This window comes from Thunnus maccoyii, chromosome 3 (genome assembly GCF_910596095.1).
Source record: "Thunnus maccoyii chromosome 3, fThuMac1.1, whole genome shotgun sequence".
Classification (NCBI taxonomy): Eukaryota; Metazoa; Chordata; class Actinopteri; order Scombriformes; family Scombridae; genus Thunnus; species Thunnus maccoyii.
The window spans coordinates 9,795,380-9,819,789 of NC_056535.1; the positions used below are offsets into that span (position 1 = coordinate 9,795,380).

The window sequence follows — 24,410 nt, forward strand, 5'->3', positions numbered from 1 at the left end:
CTTTTTCTCCCACTTATACTGAGACGACTTCTTTCTACACTACTGGCATTTGGCCACTAAACACCATTTTGTGTTTGACCACTTTGTACTCAGTACATACTCGGTCCTCTATCTTTGTCTTTGTGTCAACTGTACACTGCAAATGTACTTCTTGCAAAAGGAAAAGTTGCATAATTACAGAATAATAAGTTGTTTGAATTCATACTGCTGCTCCTTGTTCATTTGTGAGGAATATTTGGCTATTGTCATTGAAGTGTATATATACTGGTCTGGTCCACGTACGCTCAGTAAGGAAATTCACTTGACAAATTTACAACCATTAACCATGCTGCTGCTGTTTACGTGGCCAGAGTTTGAAACAAGTATTATGTTAATAACTAATACTTAAATGGGTTGAGGTTCATTTACATAGCTATTAACTGGTATTGTCAAGTCAAAACAACATTGCTCTCTCTTCACATTTTACCCACACACTCTGACTTTTCCCTTCTCTTTTTTTTTAAACTCTCTCATCTCTTATCTCTTCCCCGCTCCCTCGATTTGTTCACTCAGTCACTTTTTCCCTTTCATTCTCCTTTAACTTCAGTCTGTTATTGCTCTCTCTTTTTTATTCACTGTGTCGCTCCCTCTGTCTTTGAATGTATTGCCGAACACCACTCAATTTATGCCCCATCCCTCTATAAAATAAGGGTAGTACTACAGCAGTACCTTAGTGTCCTGGTTCGCCACTTTATTCACATTGTAGGGGAAATAAATGAGTGCAGGGAGGTAGTTGGAGTGAGCCGCAGGTATCTCTGCCTCAGCACCCCACTCCCTGCTGGGCCTCTGCTGATGGACGGAACAGCTTTGGTACCGTCAGAGAGCTGGTCTGTCACACAGGGAGACAGATGTTAGTCTGGAGTTCTCCTGTCTCCACTTCCTGCCACTATAATACACACCTACATATAATACACACGGGCACAGCAGCCCACTGACACTACACCAGCTTCATTCAGAAACATGTTTTAGACTGTATGATAACTGCAAACATTTGCATATTTTATATATGCAGAAATTTTGAGAATCTGCAAACATGCACTGAAGCACACAGTGAGAAAAAGAGCTCAGACACAGACACAGACACGTATCCCCGCCCAGACACACAGTACTCTGACCTTTCTGAGGACCTGTTGTCATCCCATACATTAGCTGGCTCGTAGTTCTCTCGTTTGTTAAGAAAAAGCCATGCATCTGAAATTGTCTTAACAGCTGTAAATAGGCTTTGCAGGGTAAAGCAGCCTGTCTCTCAAAGAGCTGATTTCTGTAAGCTGCTTAGTGTTTCTACCTCCTCATTACGCACCCTAACCTATTCATGTCGTGGGTGAGACGTGGAATTATTTCTCACACATCCTTTCTATCGTATTAGGATGATACTAATGTGCCAGTAGAAGTGAGCATGTAGCCTATTATTTGTTGTCAGGGTCTTTTGCATAAACGCAGGCAACCTCGTAGTGTTGGTGTGAGTTGGAGTTGAGAGTTTAGTCAGATTCAGAAATGGGAATCACACCTGTGGAGTAAAATGTAGAAACACCATTGTGCTTCTCTTGTAGGTTGCTCCAACCATTAGACACGCTTTTGTATTTATTTTTCATGCTGAACTGAAACTGTGCAGTCAATATTGAGAAGCGAGCAGCTCATGGAGCTACTCATTTGTTTATACTGTTGGTCATTTATTTAAACAATTTTTATGGAGATTTTCTGAAGCGCTCTGTTGTCTGCAACCCAGAGTCAGCGTTGTTCTAGTTAACTGTCTCATGATGTGGTTTGATACAAGCAAATGTCTTTGCTGAGGCTTCGTTCTGAAACAAATAATTCTCCATACAGATGCCCTCTTTCTCATTTAGCACCCATCATTCCACAACACCATTATCATTACCGTCACCCCTCTGGTTGTATGGCAATGAAAAACTCTCAGCCAGGGGTTTGAACTGCACCTCTCTGTCACTGAGAGGAGACCGGGGCCATCTCAGGATGTCATTAGAAGTCCTATCTATGTCTGAAAGCCAGGTGGACTTGTCCTCTAATGAGGACTCAGCCGTCATGCAAGTGGTGACTGGAGGAGGTGTCACACAGTGGTGCCACAGTCGGTCCAGGATGCCAATATTCTCCTCCACTGAGTAGCACTGAGATGGCATCATTAGAGGGAGAGACGGATATAGGCACGGTGGGCTTAACCAGACAAGACAGTGAGATGGTAATGATTTATTTAGTTGTAGTAAACAAAGAGGTCAAATTGTTATCTTTGACTTTTATTTTGTCCAAATCTGTGTTTGCCCCTTGTTATACAAGTCCCAGCATTTGGTCTCGCAGACATGCCAGTAGCAAGAGAACTTTGCAATGCATGGTTAGGATTTGTCAATGTTCGTTATGCCTCGACACCAACGACAGCTGTGGCTGGAGGCATTACGTTTTTGGGTTGTCTGCCTGTCCATCCGGCCCATTCTCGTGAATGCGATATCTCAGGAACGCCTTGAAGGAATTTCTTCAAATTTGGCAAAAATGTCCACTTGGACTCAAGGATGAACTGAACAGAATTTGGTGGTTAAAGGTCAAGGTCACTGTGACCTCACAAAACATGTTTTTGGCCATAACTCAATAATTCATATGTTAATTATGACAAAGTTTTACACAAATATCTAATGAAAATAAAATGATGAAGTGATGACATTTTATATCAACAAGGTTTGAAGGTCAACTTTACTGTGACATCATAATGTTCTGCAAAGACACTGTTCACCTTGGCTACACACAGCACACAGCTAGCATTGTTAGCACAGCTTTGCTTTGTTATGCTAGCCGCTGTTCAAAACACAAGCTGCTCTCAGACTACTGGAAGCTGGAAGCAGCCCGGCTGGGTTTTTCCGGGTTATTGGTGAGATCTGCAACGTTAGCCTGGTGCAGCCTACCTCCTCCACCTTGTCTTTGGTGTCCAGTTCAGTCAAAGTTTGTCAAAATGCCAGTTCAGTTGGTTCACATAAAATCAATCCGTTTCAAGCTCGTAGACTGGACGGGATTGGCAAAACCAGAAACTGACTAAACCCTATTAATACCTTTTTATTAAATTCCCTCAAAGTCTTCACTATATGAGTCTGGACAGACATGGATGTAAACTGCAACTTGACCCCTTGGCAGAAGCATACAACCGCGAGGTGGTATTTATAGTTGACCTTTTAACTTCAGCTGAACAGGCAAACATATTTAGCTTTAAGAATTTCAAGGCCATTATATGTCGTGGTAGATGAAAAACTGTGGGTTTTATTTTCTTATCTTTCCTTTTGGTTCACCTGCCATAGCTGCATGAGTGGAGATCCATTTTCTGTCTGACCTTTTTGCAGTCTAGCAGGACTGGAAATGCTAAAAGTTTATGGAAAGCTGAACTTGTCCAAGATAATATCAGCTTTACCGCTGTGGTTAAATGAAACCATCACAGACAAAATCTAAACATTCAACACGACCTGTTCCATTTACTGGCACTGCCAGTGCGTAATTAAAACATAATGTGGTGGCAAAGCTATTACACTGAACATTGTACAGAAGTAAGCACTGGCCTAATTTGACCTTTCTATACATGTGCTAGTGATAGGCACATATTCTCTTTTCTGCTCATGCAATTAGTAAAGCTTATCAGATAGTCGCTCTGTTTTAAGTCATTAATGTCCTGCATTGCCAGTGGTAGTTTTTTGATACAGTAGGTTATGAGTTCATTGTTCCCAACATCAGTGAGCCATGTATGTGACATAGCAAAGAGCCCTGTGGCTAAGTGAGTCAAAAAGCCAGAGCTGCTCCAATGGCTTTCTGTAGCTATCAATATGCAGTTGACAGCATAATTGAGGTTATTTAAAGACATGTCATGTGCCACTAGATGGAAGCAAATGGAAACATAGATTGTTATTTCTACTTGTAGTACTTGAATACCTCTGGATTATAGTTATATAATTTATCTTTCAGATTCTGGTAACTAATTCCAAAAAATACTGGGAGAAGAATAATTACGCCTACAATATTTGTTTTAACAGTCCTGTAGACTGACATTTAAGACCTTTATTTTTTCTGAAGACTAATTTCCACTTGTTTGGCAGCAATCAACACACTCTAGCATCGTAACCTGGAGGTGTACTGTCATGATGAGCACCGACGCTGAAGGTTGAGAGGTCTTTCGTTTTTTTTTTTCCCCCTTCCCTCTAGTGTTAATGGCATTTATCAATAGCAAGGGTTAGACTCTCGGTGGTGTTTGATTGTGGCTATGCACGCTTGTGTTTGTTTACTCCTCTCCCAAGAGTTTGATTAGTTGTCTCCATTTAGCTGCCACACTACTTTCATTAAAGCACACATGCAAGCTGGGGAGGAATGTCCTGATCTTTTTCTCGATTCATGCAGATGGTAGCCACATCTTACTCTCAATGGATTGGTGCACAGCCTACATCTGTCCCTCACCAGCCAGCATCCCCCTTATGGCACAGCCCCGAAGGCTTAATTAAATATCAGACCAAAGCTAACTCTGCTGCTGGCCACCCATAGGCTACATGGAAAAGGAGGAGGGAATGGGAGAACAGGCCTTTTTAAAAATGCACAGAAAGGAGGAGGGTGAAAGAGACACTGATTGTTGAAGTAACATCCCCTTTGCTGCTGTCACTGGCAAGCAGACTGGGCGTTGATTTGCACTCATTACTGGGAAATGAGTAAGGCCTGAGGATGATGACCGCATTACTCCGATTGCATGTGATGTGATCGGAGATGTTGTGCAATGTTAATCTCCTCCCCTGTGTCCCCAAGATATACAAAATAAATGGAGATTAAAATCTTTCTCTGCATCTTCACAGTGGGCCATATATGACACAAATGGAAGTGGAGAATTGATTATGCAACCCCCAAGAAGAAAAAGGTTTTTCATTCAACTAATAACCGAACCCTTTCCTGCAGGAGGTATTTCTAATGATCATGGCTGCACAAATAAAGAAATCATTTGATGTATCTAGTACATCAATACTCTGTGTGTTGCACACTCACAGTAATGAGAACTTACATTTAAGGAAGCATCTTGGAAAGAATATTGCTGTCTGATAGGACATATTCTGAATTCGATCTGCGTCAGCATTCATTAGTATGACCTCTCAGTTTACAGATTTAATATTGCATTTTCAACTGTATGAACACCTTGAGCTCTGACTCTCCAACACCGCTCACCGGTGTCTTTACTGATTAACATCAGACATGTGCCCTTCTTTCCCCTTGTTCATCATAGTGTCTAGGTTGAACATAAAAGCATGACTTGTCTCTGATTTTACATACTACTCTCCCTTTCCCGTCCACTCCCCACCCTGCTCTGCACTCATTAGGAACCAACCTTTATCTGAGTGTTAGAGGCCATCTCATGTCTGTCATACTACCAGATAATGGTTGCCCTGCTCTTTAACATGTTCACTTTACCATGTTCACTGTGATCTTTGAGGACATCATTATCCTCTCTATGTATTTCAGAAGAGAGTGGCGTTTCAATGTAACCAGAGATTTTTGTATGATTCTACTGAGATTTTTTTTTCTGTCAGAATGTTTTGTTTTTTTGTTCATCATACGTTCTTTGAGATACAGTTTGCCTACATTTACCAGATTATATCTTCTGTTCCTCCCGTTTTGTCTCCCATTTACAAAGTTTCCTCTCATAATCAGCACATGACTCCTTCAGTGCCCATTCTTAATCGCTGATATTGCTACAATATCTGGTTGTGTGCTATATAATAAGCTGGTTTGCTATCAATTACTAGTGCAGCAGGAATGAACACCTGCCTCGTTTTCACCCCATTACCTTCCCTGGCATATTACATGCCTTTTAATGTATTTAATATACCTTCACTTTAAAATCATATCTTGCTTTTTTAAGGTCCTCATCATGTGTCAGTACTCTTACCTTTCTCTACACCTCCAACAATAGTCTCCCTGTTGGGCTACGTCTTTGTTCTTCTACTTGTTCCTTTTTTTCCTCTTTAAAGCAAAAGTCATTTTCTCTGTGCCGTCCCTCTCCGCTGCACATGCCCGCGGGACACTCTATTTCATCTTGCTTTGAACTCTTTTTAATTTTGCGCAGTAGCAGTTTTTTATTAACATATTTATTCATTTATGACTCCTCTCAAAGCCCTTTGCATATGAGCACACCTTTATTCTCTCGTTCTCTCTTTCTCCCCTCACAGCTCCCAACTCTCCACAGAGAACGGGTCTTAATGCAGTGTTAGTTTAATCCTTGCCACCCTGTCACAGGCTATTTTCTTGGGGTCCTTTTCTTACTACAGCAGCAGAAAGTGCAGCCAGAGGTTTTTAGCTCTCTCGGCTCACCAGCTCCTGCTAGACGTTCTCCACCCTGCCCGTAGAGCTACGCTTTTCACGCTGGCAAGGTAGGAGCTTGTCTCCAGACCCCAAGGTCAAGGTGTCTTTCTAGCCATCGCACGGCTGATCATCCCCTTCCACTCTCCCTTCCACGTACTTCCCACCCTGATGGCAGCCACCTGTCAATGGCTGAACTCCCCCACCTAGATAATAATAACCTAGCTAGAGACCATCTTTCATCAAATGCCCTCGCTCCATTAGAATAGGAAGATTGTGGGCAGGATGCTGAACAGACAGCTGAGAGGCCTCCTCCTGATGTGCAAGTTCTTGAAAGGTGGCGGTGACAGCAAAGGGGATGCAGGGTGGTTACATAATTGGAGCAAGGTCACAGGAAGTTTTGCCAATAGTTGTGCAGTTTTTTATTCCCCTTCTTGGACTGAGAATGCTAGTGGATGCCAGTCATAAGGAAATACACACACATGAAACTGTATAAGTCCATATGGTATTTAGAAGGTATACTTAAAAGACCATTTTATGTCCATTTTCACTATGGGAAGAATCTAACATTCTTCCCTCAATCAGATGGAAAGATAAGAGGCAGACTCAAGGGGGCCTTCAAGGTGCAGAGCCTATATCTTTAGCGCTCCGCCTCTCTTTCCTTGTCTTTCTTTCCCTCCTTTCGTCTCTCTCACTCTATCCGTCTCTCTCTGTCTTTCAGATGCCAAAGAGATCGTCCTGAAAGCTCAGATTCTGGCTGGTGGCAGAGGCAAGGGTGTGTTCGACAGCGGCCTTAAAGGTGGAGTGCACCTAACTAAGGAGTAAGTATGCCCTTATGCGCATTTTATACTGTGAGTGAAAGTAGGAGATTCATATTATTTTCTCCTACGACAGCGGCTTTTAAAATGAAGAGGCTCAAAGAGCTCTCTGAAGATGCTCCCTAGGCACAAAGACACAGTCAGGATTGCTTTTGCTGCAAATAAACTGTTTTTCTTTCTTCCAGTGTCTAATTTACGTACAACTACCCTCAATTAAATGTTGAAAAGGGGATTTTAAGGACGTCAGAAGTGTTATGCACCACATACTGAGTTTTCCTCTCTCAGGTTGATTAGGTTTTGTGCTGCCACTGAGGTTTATTTTGTTCTAGCTTAGCATTACAAAGTGTGATGAGAGTATTCCTCCAATGAAGGCTCACACTGAAATTTTCTGCAATTTTCAAAAGGCTGAACAACAACTTGAAAGAGCTTTTCTTTGCTCTTTCAAGTACATGTTTTCATGTACTAAACTATGTGCTATCTTTGTAGTAAAGGTACCTACCACTTACTGCCGCCTTTAAGGCAAAGAGGTGATTTATGACAATTGTCCCAGACATGTATCATCGTCACCCTACTTCAGGGTTTCGGAATGGCTGGGAACTTTTTCAAAGTGAGATATGCTGAAGTTCATTGTCCCCAGACAATGACATGAGCACACAGTTCACCTTCCTCCCATCTATCAAAGGATGAGTACAACCCCTGGCTTCATTTGTATTCACTTACAAAACCAGAGCAGGTTTACAGAACAGGCTGCTTTTAAAGTAGAGGTTCATTCACACCAATGTGTAGATCTACCTAAGTGTCTCCAAATGCTGTGCTTTGTCAGAATATGTTACATTAATGCCCAGAAAGTGCTCCGGCATATCTCTCTTCAACTGAACAATGCCCTGGAGAGATACTTAGTACTTATTTATCTTCAGTTCACCTGCTTCTTTTTATCCTTCAATTTGTAAATATATGTTTTTCCATGATGTTTTTTTTTTTTTTTTTTTAAATTAGGAGTGTTGTTTAAAAAAAATGATACAGTTGAACCAATAACTTCCCTCCTCTAGCCCTGCAGTAGTTGGCGAGCTGGCCAATAAGATGCTGGGTTTCAACCTGACTACCAAGCAGACACCTAAAGATGGAGTGAAAGTGAAAACGGTGAGCCACTGCACAGACTAAAGGAAAGAAAGATATACCCTGCTTTTTCTTGTTTTTTTTCTGACCTCATTTCAAGGCATTTTGAGTTCAGTAATGCAATTCTGTAAAATTAATGACTGTGAAGGCAGACCGGCTCTATGTTTTTTGCAGTTTTTGCTAGTTTTAAATAGTAGCTGTCCACTGTTGTTTACTGTTGGTGCGCTGGCTTGTGTTATGGCTCATTGCATAAATTGAACCAAGCCCACTGTGAATTTAAAGTGTTTGGTAAACAACTGTTTCTATGTGCCACTAACAAGCAAGAATATCATTTTTCTACTTGCATGCTGCATGTAGCCACTCCGCAAAACAGACATTTCCAGGTGATGAAGCCTTTTCAGTCTGTGGCTTGTGTGTGGGTCTCTCTCTCTTCCTTTGTCTCTCCCCATTTCTGTTAACACCTACAATCCCCTCTTCCACCCAACTCCTGCTCCTGCTGCAGAGTCTAGGTGGAATCAAATGAGTGTCACACTTGTCATTTTATAGAAAGCACCTGCGGCAAAGGAAGTTCACAAGCTTAGAATTATCCCCATGTCTCAGAGGCTGGGGGAAAGCAAACAACAAAATGGACAAAACTCACATTTAATTCGAGCGAGAGGAGACCTCTCAAATTGGCCATCAAATAGTCAAGAACATCTTCTGATGCCTGTAGCACAGAACTCAGACCAGGCAAGAGCAGCCGTTGACTGACCTGAAGGACTGAGAACAGTTACCGTGTAGTCAGAACCTGGTCTGTCAGATGACAGCCAGAGCTTAGCTGTCAACTTGCCAATGGAGCTTGAATCAACCCTCAAGCTTTACTGCACCGCAGAGCAGGGAACACCATGGAAAAAGGGGTAGCACCCCTGCATCTACTACATGGATTTGCTGTCAGGGTGCTGATAAAGGGATGAAGGGAAGATAAGGGAAGATGAGACAGGGGTGTAAAAGATGGTTGTGGAAGAAAAAGACAAAAACGGGTTTGAGGGGAAAGGAAGGAACAAAACGGTTGGTATAGAATATGTTTAGTTTGACTGAAGGAACAAGCTACAAGTCAAACGACAGGAACTTGAGAGAACATTTGAGTGACTGGGGAAGACAACATTTGGACAAAGAGATAGGTAGGAGCATCATTCGCTGAGCGATAGGGTGCAAGCAGAACGTAAGGGCTGACCCTAACACCCCATTCACAAAGCTTGCAGCCCATTAGCCACCACAAAACTGATAGTTTCCTGTCAGTTTTTTTTTTTCTTTTCCAAATGAGCCTCTTGCTTGCTTCCTCTCTCTGCTTATCTATCCGACTCTTGAGTGTAAAGTTCCCCTCTGTTGGCTTCTCATTCTCTCATTCACATTATACAAGATTTTCTCATGGCTATGCTTCATAGATTCTGCCAATCTATGGACTCTCCTTATTTGCCATTGTGGTCAATCTTGTGTTGAATATTATGGAACTTGTGCATATGCATTGTAATGAAAAAAGGCAACGTTTGTAAATTTTTGCTAAATACCATAGGAGGAAGTCAAGAAAAATCAAATGGGATTTTTTTATTAGGGCTGCAGTTTTTACTCTTTACGTGATCGTGAAATCAAGATTGTTTGGTAGCCGACCACATTCCTCCATCAGCCCTCTCTCCTGCTGTGCCATGTCCAGGTGATGGTTGCTGAGGCCCTGGACATTACCAGGGAGACCTACTTTGCCATTCTGATGGACCGCTCTTGTAATGGTCCTGTCATGGTGGGAAGTCCTCAGGGAGGTATGGATATTGAGGAGGTGGCAGCCAGCACCCCAGAACTCATCTTCAAGGTAAGTTTTGTTTCACGCTCCTCATTACAATATGAGACGGTTAATGTACTGCTAATTACAATAATAGTTATGCAGTTTACCTAGCTCAAAACAGTGCAGAAGTTTAAATGGGTACAATTGATTTTTCTTTTTGTCAGTTTAATGGAATTGATTGATCTTGTCTTCCACAATTCTCTTTAAAAAGTCTAAACCTCTGGCCATCTTTGCTCAAAGATGTCACTTGACAAAAGTTTTATTTGGCTTGAAATCATGCTGCGACTAGATTGCCTAGAAGGTCTTACAGATAGAGGCTGTGCTCTGTTCATATTTTCTGCTAATTAAATTCAATTTATTGTCTGGACCCTATTTAGACTGCAGGAACTAAACATGATGCACCCACACAGCAACACACTGGAGTGTAGCATGAACAAATATACACAAATATGAAGAAACCTTCTCTATTATATATTGTTATTAATTTGATTCCATGCATTGATTGAACTCCTAAAATAATAAGAGGTTCTTTTCATTGTTACCAGATGTGGGTTTGGCGTGCATTCCCCGTTATTATTATCTTTCTTTTGCTGTGTCCAAAGATGTTAGAGTAGATTGTACAAATCCAGCTGAGATTCATATCATTCACTATGTCCATTGTTTATTTATATATATATATGTATGTGTATTAGATCATATAGGCTGTGCACAGCTGTGGTGTTGCTATTGAACACACATGGTATTACAGTACTTTGTTAGCACGTCTCGTTAAAGTCTTTATGTTCCAGACCTACTTTATACAGTATTATATATTTATATAGTTCATACTAGCCAACAAAAGTCACAATTTCATACTTTATTTTCTCCAGCACTGTGCATCCTTAAATCTTTCACACTTTTTTATACCTTTGAAAAGAGTTATAAGAGAGCTTCTCTCTGTCTGAAAGTCAAAGATATGAGGGTTTGATGATCATAAATCCATCAGTTCAGTCCCTCTCTCCTGTTTCTCCATGTCTGGAAACTCGCCACTACTTAATTATGGTGTCGGCAGTTTAATATGAACATCCGCTTTGTGTCAAATTATAGCCCAGTGTCTGAGCTGTTCTCTCTCACTCCCTTTTACCATTTGTTTCTCTCCTCCTCTCTTCCACTTTCACTAAAACTCTTATAGGAAGCCATAGATATATTTGAAGGTGTGCGAGACGACCAGGCACTTCGCATGGCAGCTAATTTGGGTTTCAAAGGACCTCTGCAGAGACAGGTAATGGGCACACTGAAGGCTTTAAAGTCACAATGCAAAGAAGAGGCAGAAAGACCTATGATGTCCACACACACATATACACAGACAGATGTATATTCATTCACAAACAGACCAAACTTTGGCTATTTTTAGTTTTTCAGAGGCAAGTGTTGAAGTGTCATTACACTAGACTGACTTGCCAGGTGGTCTATTGTCATATCTGGCAGTGACGCACAGCACTGTGCCAGGCTGAGGAGAGATCACATCACTAATGGTACCATTATATGGTAGAAAATGCCGCACATTGATTTTGAGAGTGAATCATGCAGTAAGACACACACCTCATCTCAATGAGCAACCTATGATTTTGAGGACAGTAAAACTAACTAATAAAATGAGGCCAGTTAAGAAGAGCACAGAGAGACCCCCATTCACATTCAGAATGGTATATATGTGCTTAGATGCAGAGTTAATTTCAAAACCATTCATCTCTTGGGATCAGATCACTAATTTGTTTTCTTTTCCACTGTCAGCGTGGCATGAGAAATCAGATTAACTCAGAATCCTTACATGTGCAATGTGTTTAAATTAGCCAAATGAATCTGAGGAGAAAACTGAGAGGCAAAGGCCTTTGAGCTATGGTTGCATCCCATTTATGTGATCTTTTTTTTTTGCAGGATACTGAATGAGCATTGATTTTAAATGGGCAAGAAGAGAAATTGACAGTAATGATTTAAGTGTTTCTTCTGTGTTGCTGTATTCATCTTTTGCCCATGTACTTTTTGTAAATATCAATCCTGTAGGGAAAATAAGCAGTAACAAAAAAGAAAAATGCATATGTATGGGTACTACAGCCATGTGGAAGCTGCTAAAATTTGCATTATACAGTAATATATGTCTGTACGTCATGTTATAATGCATGCCTTATATGTCTGTTGTCACGCCTTTTGGATAAAGTGAATAAAAATTTCCCTTTTAGCTCAGAGACACACACATTCATGCAAAACAAACTCAGACAGCATGATAGTGAAGGTGATTTGCCATGTTTTATGTAGCCTGTGTGGGAGGCTGAGTGGCCTTGGCGGGGCCGGCTGCTCAGATCCGAACCATCAGGTAATTACTGTCCTCTGTGGACCTCGCAGGCAGCAGATCAGATTAAGAGGCTCTATGATCTGTTCCTGAAAGTCGACGCCACTCAAGTCGAAGTCAATCCTCTCGGAGAGACTCCCGAAGGACAAGGTACCGTGTATCACAGAAAATGTCGGTCTTTCTGTGTGTGTGTGTCTGTGTGTGAGTGTGTGTTGACTTGGCCCTCTGTGCGTCATGTGTTTTCTGTGCGTGTCTCTGCATGTGTTTTTTCCTGTTATGAAATCATGTTAAACCTTTGTAATATTTCAATGGAAAACTGGGAATTCATCATTTCAGTATCACGGACTGTGGGGTACAGGCATACTATCTCCTCAGGTCTGAATGCATTTAAGAGTGTGAAGTTTAATTGCAACACACTGACGTCATTTTCTTGTCAGCATGACTTTGTCTGGATCAAAATCCAAATGGCTTTAGGGAGCAGAGCTTTCCATATTCATAGCATGTTGATGTTTGTCGATGTTTCCTGGTTGTTGATGATTAACTAAAGGCGTACAGTCTGTCATCAACTAGTAATGAGGAACTACAAATTACAGCAGCTACAGACACATCTCTCATTTACTCTATGGTTGTTGAAGAGTGAGTGTCCTCTCTAGGCTACTGTATGAATATCTCAAAAAGCATCTGCTAAGCTCAAAGCAGGGTGTCAGCAGGCCCTTAAAATGTCTGTTAAATTCAATTATAAATACTGTTTATAATGTCTTAAGTCACTGAAATGAGGTTTTTATTTCATCAAAGTTATTGTAATATTTTTTTTAGATTTAGTCGAACCCTTCAGCAGCAAAATTTGAAGTTAGTAGCTTATAAATCTTTTAAGCCAGCCTAATGCTCAACATCTATTCTTAAATTAATAGACATACCTTATACTTATTTGCTACACCATCAGAATATTCATCACACTGTTCTCTTGATTTCTATGTCCAACAGGAACCGTTTTCTGGAATCATATATTTTAGTTATATCTTATTTCTGATAGTTATCTATGTGCTGAACAAAAATACATTATGTACATTAACCTGGGATACTTGTTAGGAGAGATGCATGTAGTATATTTGACAACAACAAAATTGGGATTATAATAAATTAATAAAAATAACAAATCAAAGGAATGTTAGGAAATCATCATCCTGTGGTCACTGCCTGGATAGCAGCGCAGTTCTGCCTATTACATATTCACTTGATTGTAATTAACATTGAGTCATTAGATTCAGGATAAAGTTATTGTGCAGTAGAGCAAGGAATAATATCTATATTGTCAGTCAGCTCTTTGTACTTCAAATATAGATTTGAGAATCCAGAGCTTCAGCACATGATTATTATGCTGTAAAAGCCTTCGTAAAATAGAATTACTAATGTAAAGTTAATGGAGCTCTAAATTGGCAGTTGGCCCTTCTCAACAAGTGAGAGTCTCTCTGTTGTCCCCCATTAAAAAACAACTTTAGAATTGGCCATTCTCTTGTCGCCTGTCAACTGAAACCTATCAATATAATTTGTCCAAAATATTAAGAGTCTTTAAAAGTATGAAATGTCCCGCTTTTTAGAAAGAAGAGCTGGAAGCGCTGAACCTATACAGTGTGTGTTTTCTTTGTAAGAGTGATACTGCAAATTATAGCTGATACCAGGCTGATTTTGAGTCCACTAATAGTTTGCACAGAGATTTGGATCACTAGTTGCCATAGCTATGGTTTCAGGCAAGTTGTGTGCTCAAAGCCTGTCTCAGTCCAGTTTCTATATTCTTTCCATGTTTTCCTTTTCCCCTGATGTAAGTGGATGATGAAAACGCTTGAATTCACAAAGAAAGACAGAGATATGGGTAAATTTCAGTCCCCCTGTTGTCATTTAGCACAATAAATTGGCACAACATGACACAAGTGGAGGTTCGGTGTCTTGCTCATCATTCAGATGACAAACATTATACATAGTCACAAAGCATATTGTAGCTGTTGTGATGCTGTTTTTGTTGAACTTGTACTGAACTTTGTTTTTCTCCCAAAGAAATAATTGTGATTGTCTCGTCTGTGGCGCTGAACACAGATTGACTATGATGTGTCCTATCGAGACGTATTACAACACACTGAAGATGCATCACTTCTTTGATGTTATGTAGTCACCTCAAAAACAGATTCTTGTTGAAAGTATACTGCTTCATCAAAGATTGACAAGAGACGTTTGTTGTTTCATGATTTCTTATGAATATTAATGAATAAAATGACTCCTTTCAAACGGCAAATTTAAACTGAGAGGTATGAGTTTCCTTTTCTACCAGTAAGAAGAAGGTGGCTGTGATTGAGGCAGGCTTTGTAGACAAGCTTCACATTAAAATTAACTCATTCTTTGGTTCGATTTGTTCACATGTCACAGGGGAGCACAGCTATTTTCCAGCAGGCATTCAATAGATGTGTATTTAAAAGGAAAATTTCTCAAGGTTATGAAAATTTGTATTTTTTTTCGTCTCATTTGGTAATAGCTGAATTCATTTGTAGATGGACTGTGATAATAGATGTGTCAAAACAAAAACAAAAGGAATTGTGTAGTAGGAGCGCTACTTTACCTGGAGGACACGGTGTGTTTATGTCCTAGTCCCAGTCCTACTCCCCAGTCCCACATGTGTCTGTCTGCTGCATGTACCATATGTCTATGTACATGTTCCATTTACATTGCTTTTTGTCTGTATATATTCCCATGTTCCCTTAACTTTCTTCACACTATAATGTATGGGTTCTTTGTAAACCTGTGATGTGCCATTCATTAGATATGTTCATGTTACTACTGAGAGCAAGTACAGTTGAATACTACAGCAAATAGTCTTTGAACAGCTACTTTGTCAGGAATACAACAGAAGAGCAACTAGCATATCTGTTTACAGTGCAGCCAAATAAACGTGTGTTGTTTTAATAAAGAAGTCATTAAGTAATCACTGCAACTGCAATTTGATTTCTGATATCATTGAGATAAAAATTAAAAACTATAACGCTGAATTACATACATGCATCGTTTCCCTTGTGTAGGCAGTTTGAATTCAGTGTAGGAATACTAACAATATGACCATACAGAGAGAAAATTACAGAAAGTGAAATACATTGAATGGCTTCTGCTGAAAAAATGCTGACCATAAATAGTATCAAAATGAGGTATGATTTTATGAAAATCTTAAGGATTATAAATGTATACCCCTAATTGTTAAATTTCTGATGGCTGAATGTTTATAGGATATCCTTTAGTCAAAAGTTGGTACGTGGTATCATGGGATATCCAAGTGTATAGCTGAATATTTGTTTTAATCTCCGTCAAGACTCAAGCTTGATACTCAAATTCCTTCAACACCCAGTTTATTGAACCAAGCAAATTCTTTATATTATACCATAAAATGATACATATATTCTCTAAAATAGAGATTTAAAACAGATCTTGGCTTATGAAAAATGTGCTGGAATCTAATTTCTTAAAGTCCTATGGCTGCTATATTTGTGTTATTTTTACAGAAAGTCCTTTGACTAATTTGTTACGTTTTTGCCTGCTATTTTTACAGGTAGCTTCATGAGCAAGGTCTCTTTGAAATGCACTCTCTTTGAAGTGTAAAGGAAATGTCCATTTACTATAATGGTCTATCCCTTAGAGGCAGTGTCAAAAACACATGCCTTAGTGAGCCAACCTCTGAAGTAATTAAGACCAGTAGGCCGCGGGGACACCCTTGAGTTCATTAATTTCAGGTTTTAGAAATGATAATTAGTTGGCTTTTTATATGTGGTCCTCCTTTGCTTCGCTTTTCCCTTGCTTGCTGTCTTCCTCTTTCTCACTTTTGTGCTTTTTCCCTTGCTGTCTTTATTCCTAACCTTGTCTTTGTTATCTGTTATCTCTCCATTCCTCTGTATCTTTGCCCCAGTGGTTTGCTTCGATGCTAAGATCAACTTTGACGACAACGCCGAGTTCCGTCAGAAGGCCGTTTTTGACATGGACGACATGACTGAGAGTGACCCCACAGAGATGGAGGCAGCCAAGTGGGACCTCAAATATATCGGACTGGACGGAAACATTGCCTGCTTTGGTATGAGAACAAAACCCTGTGACAGAATAGGCTCATTTATCCACACAGACACACACATACACTAATCATTAAATGAGTTCTCTCATAAGTGAACCCATCCGGGCATAATGCTTTAATGCGTCTCTTAAGTCACATAAGTGAAAAGCTCGGACACAGTTAAAACTTAGTTAAAGTAAAGGCAGCCTGGGCTCTCCTCCAGTCCACATTACAAGCAGCTTTCTGAGGACTCCAGAAGGAATGCTGCCGTAACCAATGCTTTCTAATTAGCTATAATCCGCCCAGAAAGTCTCCAGTGAGCTAGATTGTTAGCATTCTCATTAAAGGCCCCCTCTCTTGTCATAAATCAAAGCTTTTACAGTGTACAGCAGCACTAACAGGTGCTCTTGCTTCTTACCCCGTAGCCTCATAAACACATTAGATGTCTGTTAGTACTAGCCCCCCCCACCCACCCACACACATACACACACACACTGCACACACACCCCATCCTGCATCTGCAGGTCCCAGCCTCTCTTAAAGTAACAACTGCTTTTAAGGCCCTGTAGCTTCCATGAGAGCTCCAGTAAAGTGACAGCTGTTAAAGCGAGTTTCCCTTTTATTGAGACCTCGATTTGGGAGTTTGCCAGGACACAAGTTCAACTTGGCTAAACCAAACGAGGTAAGACATTTTTGTGCACTTGGCTCCTGCACAACTCAGCAGGGTAGCTGCGCTGGCAGTCGGCTAAATGATGACACAGGTCACAAAAAAGCATAGCAGAACCTCTTTTAATCAATACTCTTTTTCTCTGAAGTCGAGAGTCAAGTCATAATCAAATTTTCTCTGTGTTGCTCGACTTGAAGCATTGAATGTTCCTGATTAGAAGATTTCCATCTGATTCATTTTTTAAGTGTGACATTTTTTCAGCTATTTGCTCTGCTTTTAATTTACTGCTAAATTCCTTTGTGGGTGTTCTTACAGTACATGTCATCTTTCCTTTAGCGCCGGTAATGTTATTTTAATTGACTCAAGGCTGCCGCAGTCTTGCTTTTCTCTCTTTCAGTTTAATTCTGGACTTTAGCCTGGACGTAAAGAGCCCAAATTAGCTTTGTTATACTTAATGAATACATTCAATAAATTGTACGATAGATCATTTTTATCATTTTAGCACTTTTAGCGTTTATAGTATCATTAACACTCACCTAGCTTATAAAATGAGTACACCTGACATACCAGTGTTGCACACCTTTATAGATGAATGTTCAAAACCCACCAACCTTAGCACCTCAGCAGTTGATACATCGCCTCATTCAGATTTCCACTGTGTAAGTCTCACTCTGAAAAGGCATTATCTATTTGGCTAAATGTGTATCTGCTCTTTACTTATCCTTAATATTGGAGTATAACTTTTTACATATTTATTCAGCTGACACTGATTTTTTTTGTTTGTTTGTTTCCCCTCAGTGAATGGAGCTGGTTTGGCCATGGCCACATGTGACATCATTGACCTGCATGGAGGAAAGCCAGCTAACTTCCTGGACCTTGGAGGAGGAGTCAAAGAGAGGCAGGTGTATGAGGCCTTTAAGCTGCTCACTGCTGACCCCAAGGTAGGTACAAACTGTTGAAAAAGTGAGTGTCTTTTTTGTTGCGCAGGTTGATTTTAACAATTTAGTACATTGGTCTGATAAGGCAAATTGGTTTCTTATTTTATGGCAGATCTTCAAAGAGAGAGTCAGATAAAAAAAAACAATTTTACCACCTGTTGAATTGTGTTTGATATTGCAGTCATGTATCTTGTCACAGCACATTCATAAAGCCCTGTCTATATGGTTAGCACTTTGTCACTGAGACAACAGCGCTCATTAGACTAGGGACCTTGGCATATGTCCATGTTTCACTGAGGGAAAAAGACACTGAGGGGTTGTGTGATTATACGCCATCATTTTCAGTTGCACTGGCATGATAAATCGCTGCAGCATACTCTGCAATAAAACGCGGCTTTTAAAGACGCCTTATCACATGTGCTTCCACAGACACATTAACACAAACACAGGTTCATATGCAACTCTGAATGAATGCACATACACAAATTTCAACCAAAGTATGCGTGTGACTGTCTTGCAGCTCAGCATGAGTGGCAGCTTGGGGTGTTTTACAAGTGATTCAGCTCTATGTTCAGAAAGCTAATAACTCCAAACTAAACACTGTGAACCTTGTAACGATACCGCAGTGCTGACTATGTGTTGACAGTCATCACACAGATAATTCCCCCGTTGCTGTCACTCCCATATCCCTGGACTGATCTCTGGTTGCCTCTGTATTAGCATCCCTGGCAAAACTTGTTTGAATGGAATACAGAATAGCATTTCATACCAATTCCATCTTCCTCCCCCCTTTTTTGAACCTTTATTTGCACCTGCTGATATGACTTCTTTTTCAAAAATCTGTATTACACTCGTTTTCAAAGGGCACCTGCACACCTGGGAATTGCACAATTCAACCACAGCTTTCTAATACTGGTTAAGCATTCTACCAGACACGTTGGGGTGTAAGTGCAGGTTCACTGCAGCAAATATACATCAACAGCAGTTATTGAGGGATGCATCTCACTGCACTCAGACTTTCCCTAGGTTTTTCAGAGATTTGAACAAACAGCCTTACTTTTACATATCTGCTTTTCCATCATTGCTAGAAAAAGGCTAGCTTACTTAATTTAAACATCCAGTTTATGGAAATGGAGGCTGTGAATACAAATATATGGATTGCGATACACAGTCTGCTCTTAAAATGGATATTCTCCATTTGATTCTTAAAAAAATTCAATTTTTTTCTAAACCTCAGAAGTAGAATTTTTCATACGACTCAGTGTTAGTGATGAGGGCCTGGAAATGGTAGCATTTTCAAACACTTTCTGTTTCATATTTATCGTACAGTAGTGAACATACTAGTGTTGCACACCTTTTTACAGATGAATGTTAAAAACCCACCAACCTTAGCACCTCAGCAGTTGATACATGGCCTCATTCAAATTTCCACAGTGTGTAGATTTTATTTGGTCTCACCTGAATTCAACCCAATGGTCTGTAGGGGAAAATGAAAATGAATGCAGCGAATAAAACAGAAATGCGATCAATAGGGAAGAAAGAAAACTACAAAGACTTGTCACTTTCTCCTGGTATGGGGCCATCATTTGTTATTATTGAACCCCTTTAAAACAAGGTGGAATTCAGGTTTTAAAGTCTGCCTTCATTGCCCCCCACACCCCCACCGCACCAAAAAAAAAAAAAAAAAACACTCCCGCATGGACAAAAGGATCCTCCTACAGCCTCCTCCTGTTCCTCCTTCTCTTTCTGTCTTGGGTTGATTCCCCAGATCCAGATGGGGGAGTAAGCCTGCTGCCTGTCCCTCCTGCTGCTGTGTATGGAAATAGAGACAGGGAGCTCCTCCCTAACAGGCAAAAAAGTAGAATAAGATTGACATTAAACTGGGTTGGAAGCACCATTAGCATTTCAACCAGGGGAGCTGAGAAACCTGCTCTGATCTGTGGAGGGAATGTTAATCATTTCACAATAAGAGCGAGAGAGAGCTGCACATTTGCATTTGTTTGTTTTTTTTTTGTTGTTTGTTTGTTTTTCACAAATTAGCACTCCCAAACTCCAATATATAAATAAAAGAATATGAGCCGAAGTTGACATCATGCCCTCAGCTAGATAAATGTGACAAGGCAAGAATGATTGATCGCATGTGTCAATAAGTTATGGTGAGAGCGCTGTTCTCACTGTTTGCCTTACATATCGAGGTAATCAGTGCTGATAGCCTTCAAATATGCCATACTTTGTTTACAAAGCAATCCCAGTCAGACTGGTTTATTTGTATTGCCCATCATTATTGTTTTACAGTTTTGTTTTGTTTTTTACGAACAACCTTCCTCCTTCTTTCAGCAAAAAGTTTTGACAGCATATGTTACACGGATGCTTATTTACCGCACAAAATGAGTTCCATAGCAGCTGTGCAGATGGCCATTAATGTTCCGGTGCATACATGAATATGTGCTTTTTATTAGAGACCACTGTGACTTTTGACTGGAAGGTTTAGAATGATTTATGTGCTCGGAAAAGACAGAGGTGCATTTAGAGGCCAGGCAGGCAGTACAGCAGTAAATATCACGCTGTAATGACGCCATATATTTCCACAAAAACAGGTATTTTGGCGTCTGTCTTTTTGAAATCTTTCTTCCTCAGTCGCTTTTACGCTTTTGTCTCCCTCTTCCTCGCTCTCTTACTCTCAGTCTCTGCTTTGATGTCTCAGGCTCATTGTGCTGAGAGAAGTGGAAGTGATGTGCGTGTACTGCTGGCACTGAATAGCAGAGACGGGGCCCTGAGATGACAAAGCCTCCTTGTTCTTGTTTGCTCATTTCTCAAGTATCTACCCTTACAGTATTCATTACCTTAAACATTGCTATTCTCTGTAAGAAAAAGGGAGGAAAAAAACAAATGAAATTGGAGTGTACTGTATATAAAGTGGAAACGAAGTGGGGAAAAAAAGTGAAATGATTGGGGGGAATAAATGAATTATAAGGTAGTGTGTAGCCAAGTGTTTGTTAACTATGTGAGATGTTATGTAGCTCAGCTGGGTGTAGCAGACCATTCAGCTTTGTTTGAATTTAGGCCCCTGGCTTTTTAAGCGCAGACATATTTATTTTCCATGCTAAAATAAATAGCTCCACTTTCTTCATATCCACGTATAGAACAGTTTGTTGACAGAATGGCTGAATTTATTGAGGTTTCCTTCACATCACCTGTAGGCATGAAGCAGGAGCAGGCAGCAAATACCAAATAACCTCGTTATTGCCTTGTGCCTGTGCCGTAAAGAAAGTGGCAGATGGATGTTTTGTCCAACTCGACATCCATTTTGTTCTCGGGGCTTAAGGCTGTTTTCTGTAATTTTTATGGGCTGGAGTAAATAATGAAATTTTTTTCTAAAACGCACCCTTGTTGTTTGTGTGTGAATGTACAAGGGCTGCAACTAAATTAAATTGGTAATTATAATGGAAAAAATATTTTATTGTGATGAGATACAGTAATGTGTACGTTATGTGAACTACAGCAATAAAGCTACAACTTCATTTCTCTGCCTCGCAGAGTAGAAGGATGGTGACTGAAGATCAAATGTGAGATGTTCAATTTACAATCAACAAAAACTTTGTCCTTTTTACAAAGTACATTCTAACAACTAACTAAGAAATTACACAATATAACTTTTGTATTTTTCAGCTATGATAATCATGAAAACCTGCATATTGTGACGCCCCTAATCTGCATGCGTGCATATTGTCTGTCTCTGTTAAAGCTTGAGTGTACGGCTTTTCTAGGTTTGCTACTTGTAGGCTTGTTTGTTACACGCTGCTGTAGTTTGTCGTGCCGCTGTGTTGTTTCAGGCGAAGCAGGCATGCAAAGTGAGGATGCTCTGCTCTGAGGTGAAAGAGGGACAGATTGGCACATTAGCATTAGTTCAGCTGGGTGACCCACCTCCCAGGCAAATATGGAGGTGTGTTCATACGCATGTGTTAATGTTGTTGCATAATCACGGTGTTGATCATGAAACATCTTTTCAGCTCCCACCGGCATGTGTGTGTGTGTGATCTCAATTCAGAATGCTGAGGCTCACCTGTGTGTGTGTGTGTGTGTGTGTGTGTGTGTGTGTGTGTGTGTGTGTGTGTGTGTGTGTGTGTGTGTGCATGTGTGTGTGTGTGTGTGTGTGAGAGAGTGATTGTATTTTGTCTTTGTGAGTTTTCCCTGCATTTTCACCTCCTCACTGTTTGTGTGGGATAATTATGCATGTCCCCCAGTGCGTCAGCCCCCGTAGCTAAAACTGTGTACTATTTTCCTTCTTCCCAGCTCACTGACTCTGCTTTAACTCACCTGTGGCCCCCCTTAAACCACTTCCCTCCTTGTTGCAGTGACACTCCTGAGCACTGCCTGCTCCTATGTCCCATCTCCTCCACAGGGAGCACAACACTATTACTACCTTTCCAACACTGGCCTCTATTTCTGTGAAAGAGTCTGTATTGGTATTATTCAGCAGTACTTACATGGTGATTCATACCTGGACATTTATTGTGGCGCCCCAGTGTGTCTTCCTGCCAGCCAGTTATCACTGTTTCCTCTTGTGGTTCCTTCCGTTCCTTCTATTTCTCCTTGTTCTTTCCCTTGGCCTCTCTCCCTCTTTGTATCTCTCTTTTCTTCCCTGTAGCCTTTCATCTAGCTAAATCCTGTTAAAGTCAATGTGAGAAGCTCCTTTCAGTTTCATGCCTGCTAGCTAAATCCTGTAGGAACCCAGGCACTGCCTTTCTCATCCCCATATGGAGATGTCTGAGCCCATGTGCTTCAACATGTATAGTGTCACAGAAAGGCAGTTGCTCCCGTCCAAGCCAGGTGAGCTAGAAAGAAAAGTGTGCTGTGTTGTGAAAAGTGCATCATCTTGTCTTCAGGCTGCAGGGGGAAGGAGCCCTATTTTACAGAGCTCTTTCCTTCGGGTGTTGCAACACATGACTACGATGGAAATGGCACACTTCATTCACTCGCTGCGCAGCAACGAAAATAGGTGCAAATATATACACAGCTTTGCATGCTTGTATCGTTTGTTAGAGCTCCAACATCACAAACACATCTACACACACATGCAGCCCTCAAGGGATCCCTACAACTTTTAATCACAAGAGTCACCTGTGATGTGAGAGCCCAATAGTGTGTTATTTTAGAAGGAAAGAAATCACCTCTCCGCCTGGAGCCGAGAGCCTGTGGGAGCTGTTGGTCCCCTGTGTTATAAACACAAGCAATGCAAAGCCGTTGAGAAAAGGAGAGAAAGGGGGGAAACAAGCTACCACGGTAATGGAGTTCATTCCCAGTGCGCAGAATATTACACAAGTACTAAATAGGGGCCAGCCATGAAGGGACCAGTACTTAGTCCAGGCAACACTCTCAGCCTGCCATATTGAGGCCAGGCCACTGAAAGAGTGAACATTGCTTGCAACAGGATGACAGTGTGGGGGGTTGCGTGCTTTAAGGGAGAAGTGGCTCTCTGGATGATACATTTCATTTTTTTTTCAGTTATATACTGTGTAGGTCATTGTATGGGTTTGCCATTACAAGAGAGAGGCTCTACCTCATATAATGGCTTTCCTGCAGATTTGCTTACAGTGCATTAAAATCCCGCTTTACTGACATATATAGGGTTGGGTTTTTGTGTATCATAGGACCTCTTCAGCTCCAGTGCATTTAAAATCTCTGCAGCAATGTGGCAAGCTTGTGTTATAGGCTAAACCCAGAGTGCACTGACCCTGTGTTAGTCCTTGGAATGTATTCACCATGAGCCTGATGAAATGTAATTGGTCTGTGTGTACATACACAGGGACAAACTCTTCAGCTCAGTGTATTACTCTGGGTTTTTTAGTTGGAGTAGCCTATATAGTGAATGTGAGGAATGGTGGGGGAGTGTATAGTTTTCAAGGCTGTCCATTGAACGGCTCAGAGATATAGGGCAGCAGTTCAAAACTCAATTGTGCAGCCATAGTGAAGCCCACATCTATAGACTGATGCAGAAGCAGAAATCAAAAACCCATGTATCAGATGGACACATCAGACACAACAGCTCTCACCCCTTTATTTGCAACTCTGAGTTCAGCTTTAACAGTCGATATATACTGTATATATTTTAAAACAGGATGTCAGTTTACAGAGCCAACTGTTTTGGATTTTAAGGTATTGTGTTTTCCTTCTTTTCCATATATTGTATGTACAAGCCTGTAGGGATGGCAAACTTGAGTAATTTGTTTTATAAGCAGGTGTATGTCTGTCCTGTTAAAGTGGTGATTGGTAGAGTAGGACTGTAGTCCCTAA

General features: G+C 40.7%; 1 protein-coding gene across 1 annotated transcript in view; it reads left to right on the top strand.

Annotated features, from left to right (window-relative positions):
* The window catches only part of suclg2 (succinate-CoA ligase GDP-forming subunit beta), a 102,168-nt gene that overhangs the window by 34,728 nt on the left and 43,030 nt on the right, over nucleotides 1-24,410 (top strand). Inside the window, exons 3-9 of the mRNA XM_042406342.1 lie at nucleotides 7,076-7,175; nucleotides 8,222-8,312; nucleotides 9,979-10,131; nucleotides 11,276-11,365; nucleotides 12,487-12,583; nucleotides 16,374-16,535; nucleotides 17,977-18,119. Of these exons, the coding sequence (XP_042262276.1) occupies nucleotides 7,076-7,175; nucleotides 8,222-8,312; nucleotides 9,979-10,131; nucleotides 11,276-11,365; nucleotides 12,487-12,583; nucleotides 16,374-16,535; nucleotides 17,977-18,119 (836 nt within the window). The remainder of the gene's footprint in view (nucleotides 1-7,075; nucleotides 7,176-8,221; nucleotides 8,313-9,978; nucleotides 10,132-11,275; nucleotides 11,366-12,486; nucleotides 12,584-16,373; nucleotides 16,536-17,976; nucleotides 18,120-24,410) is intronic.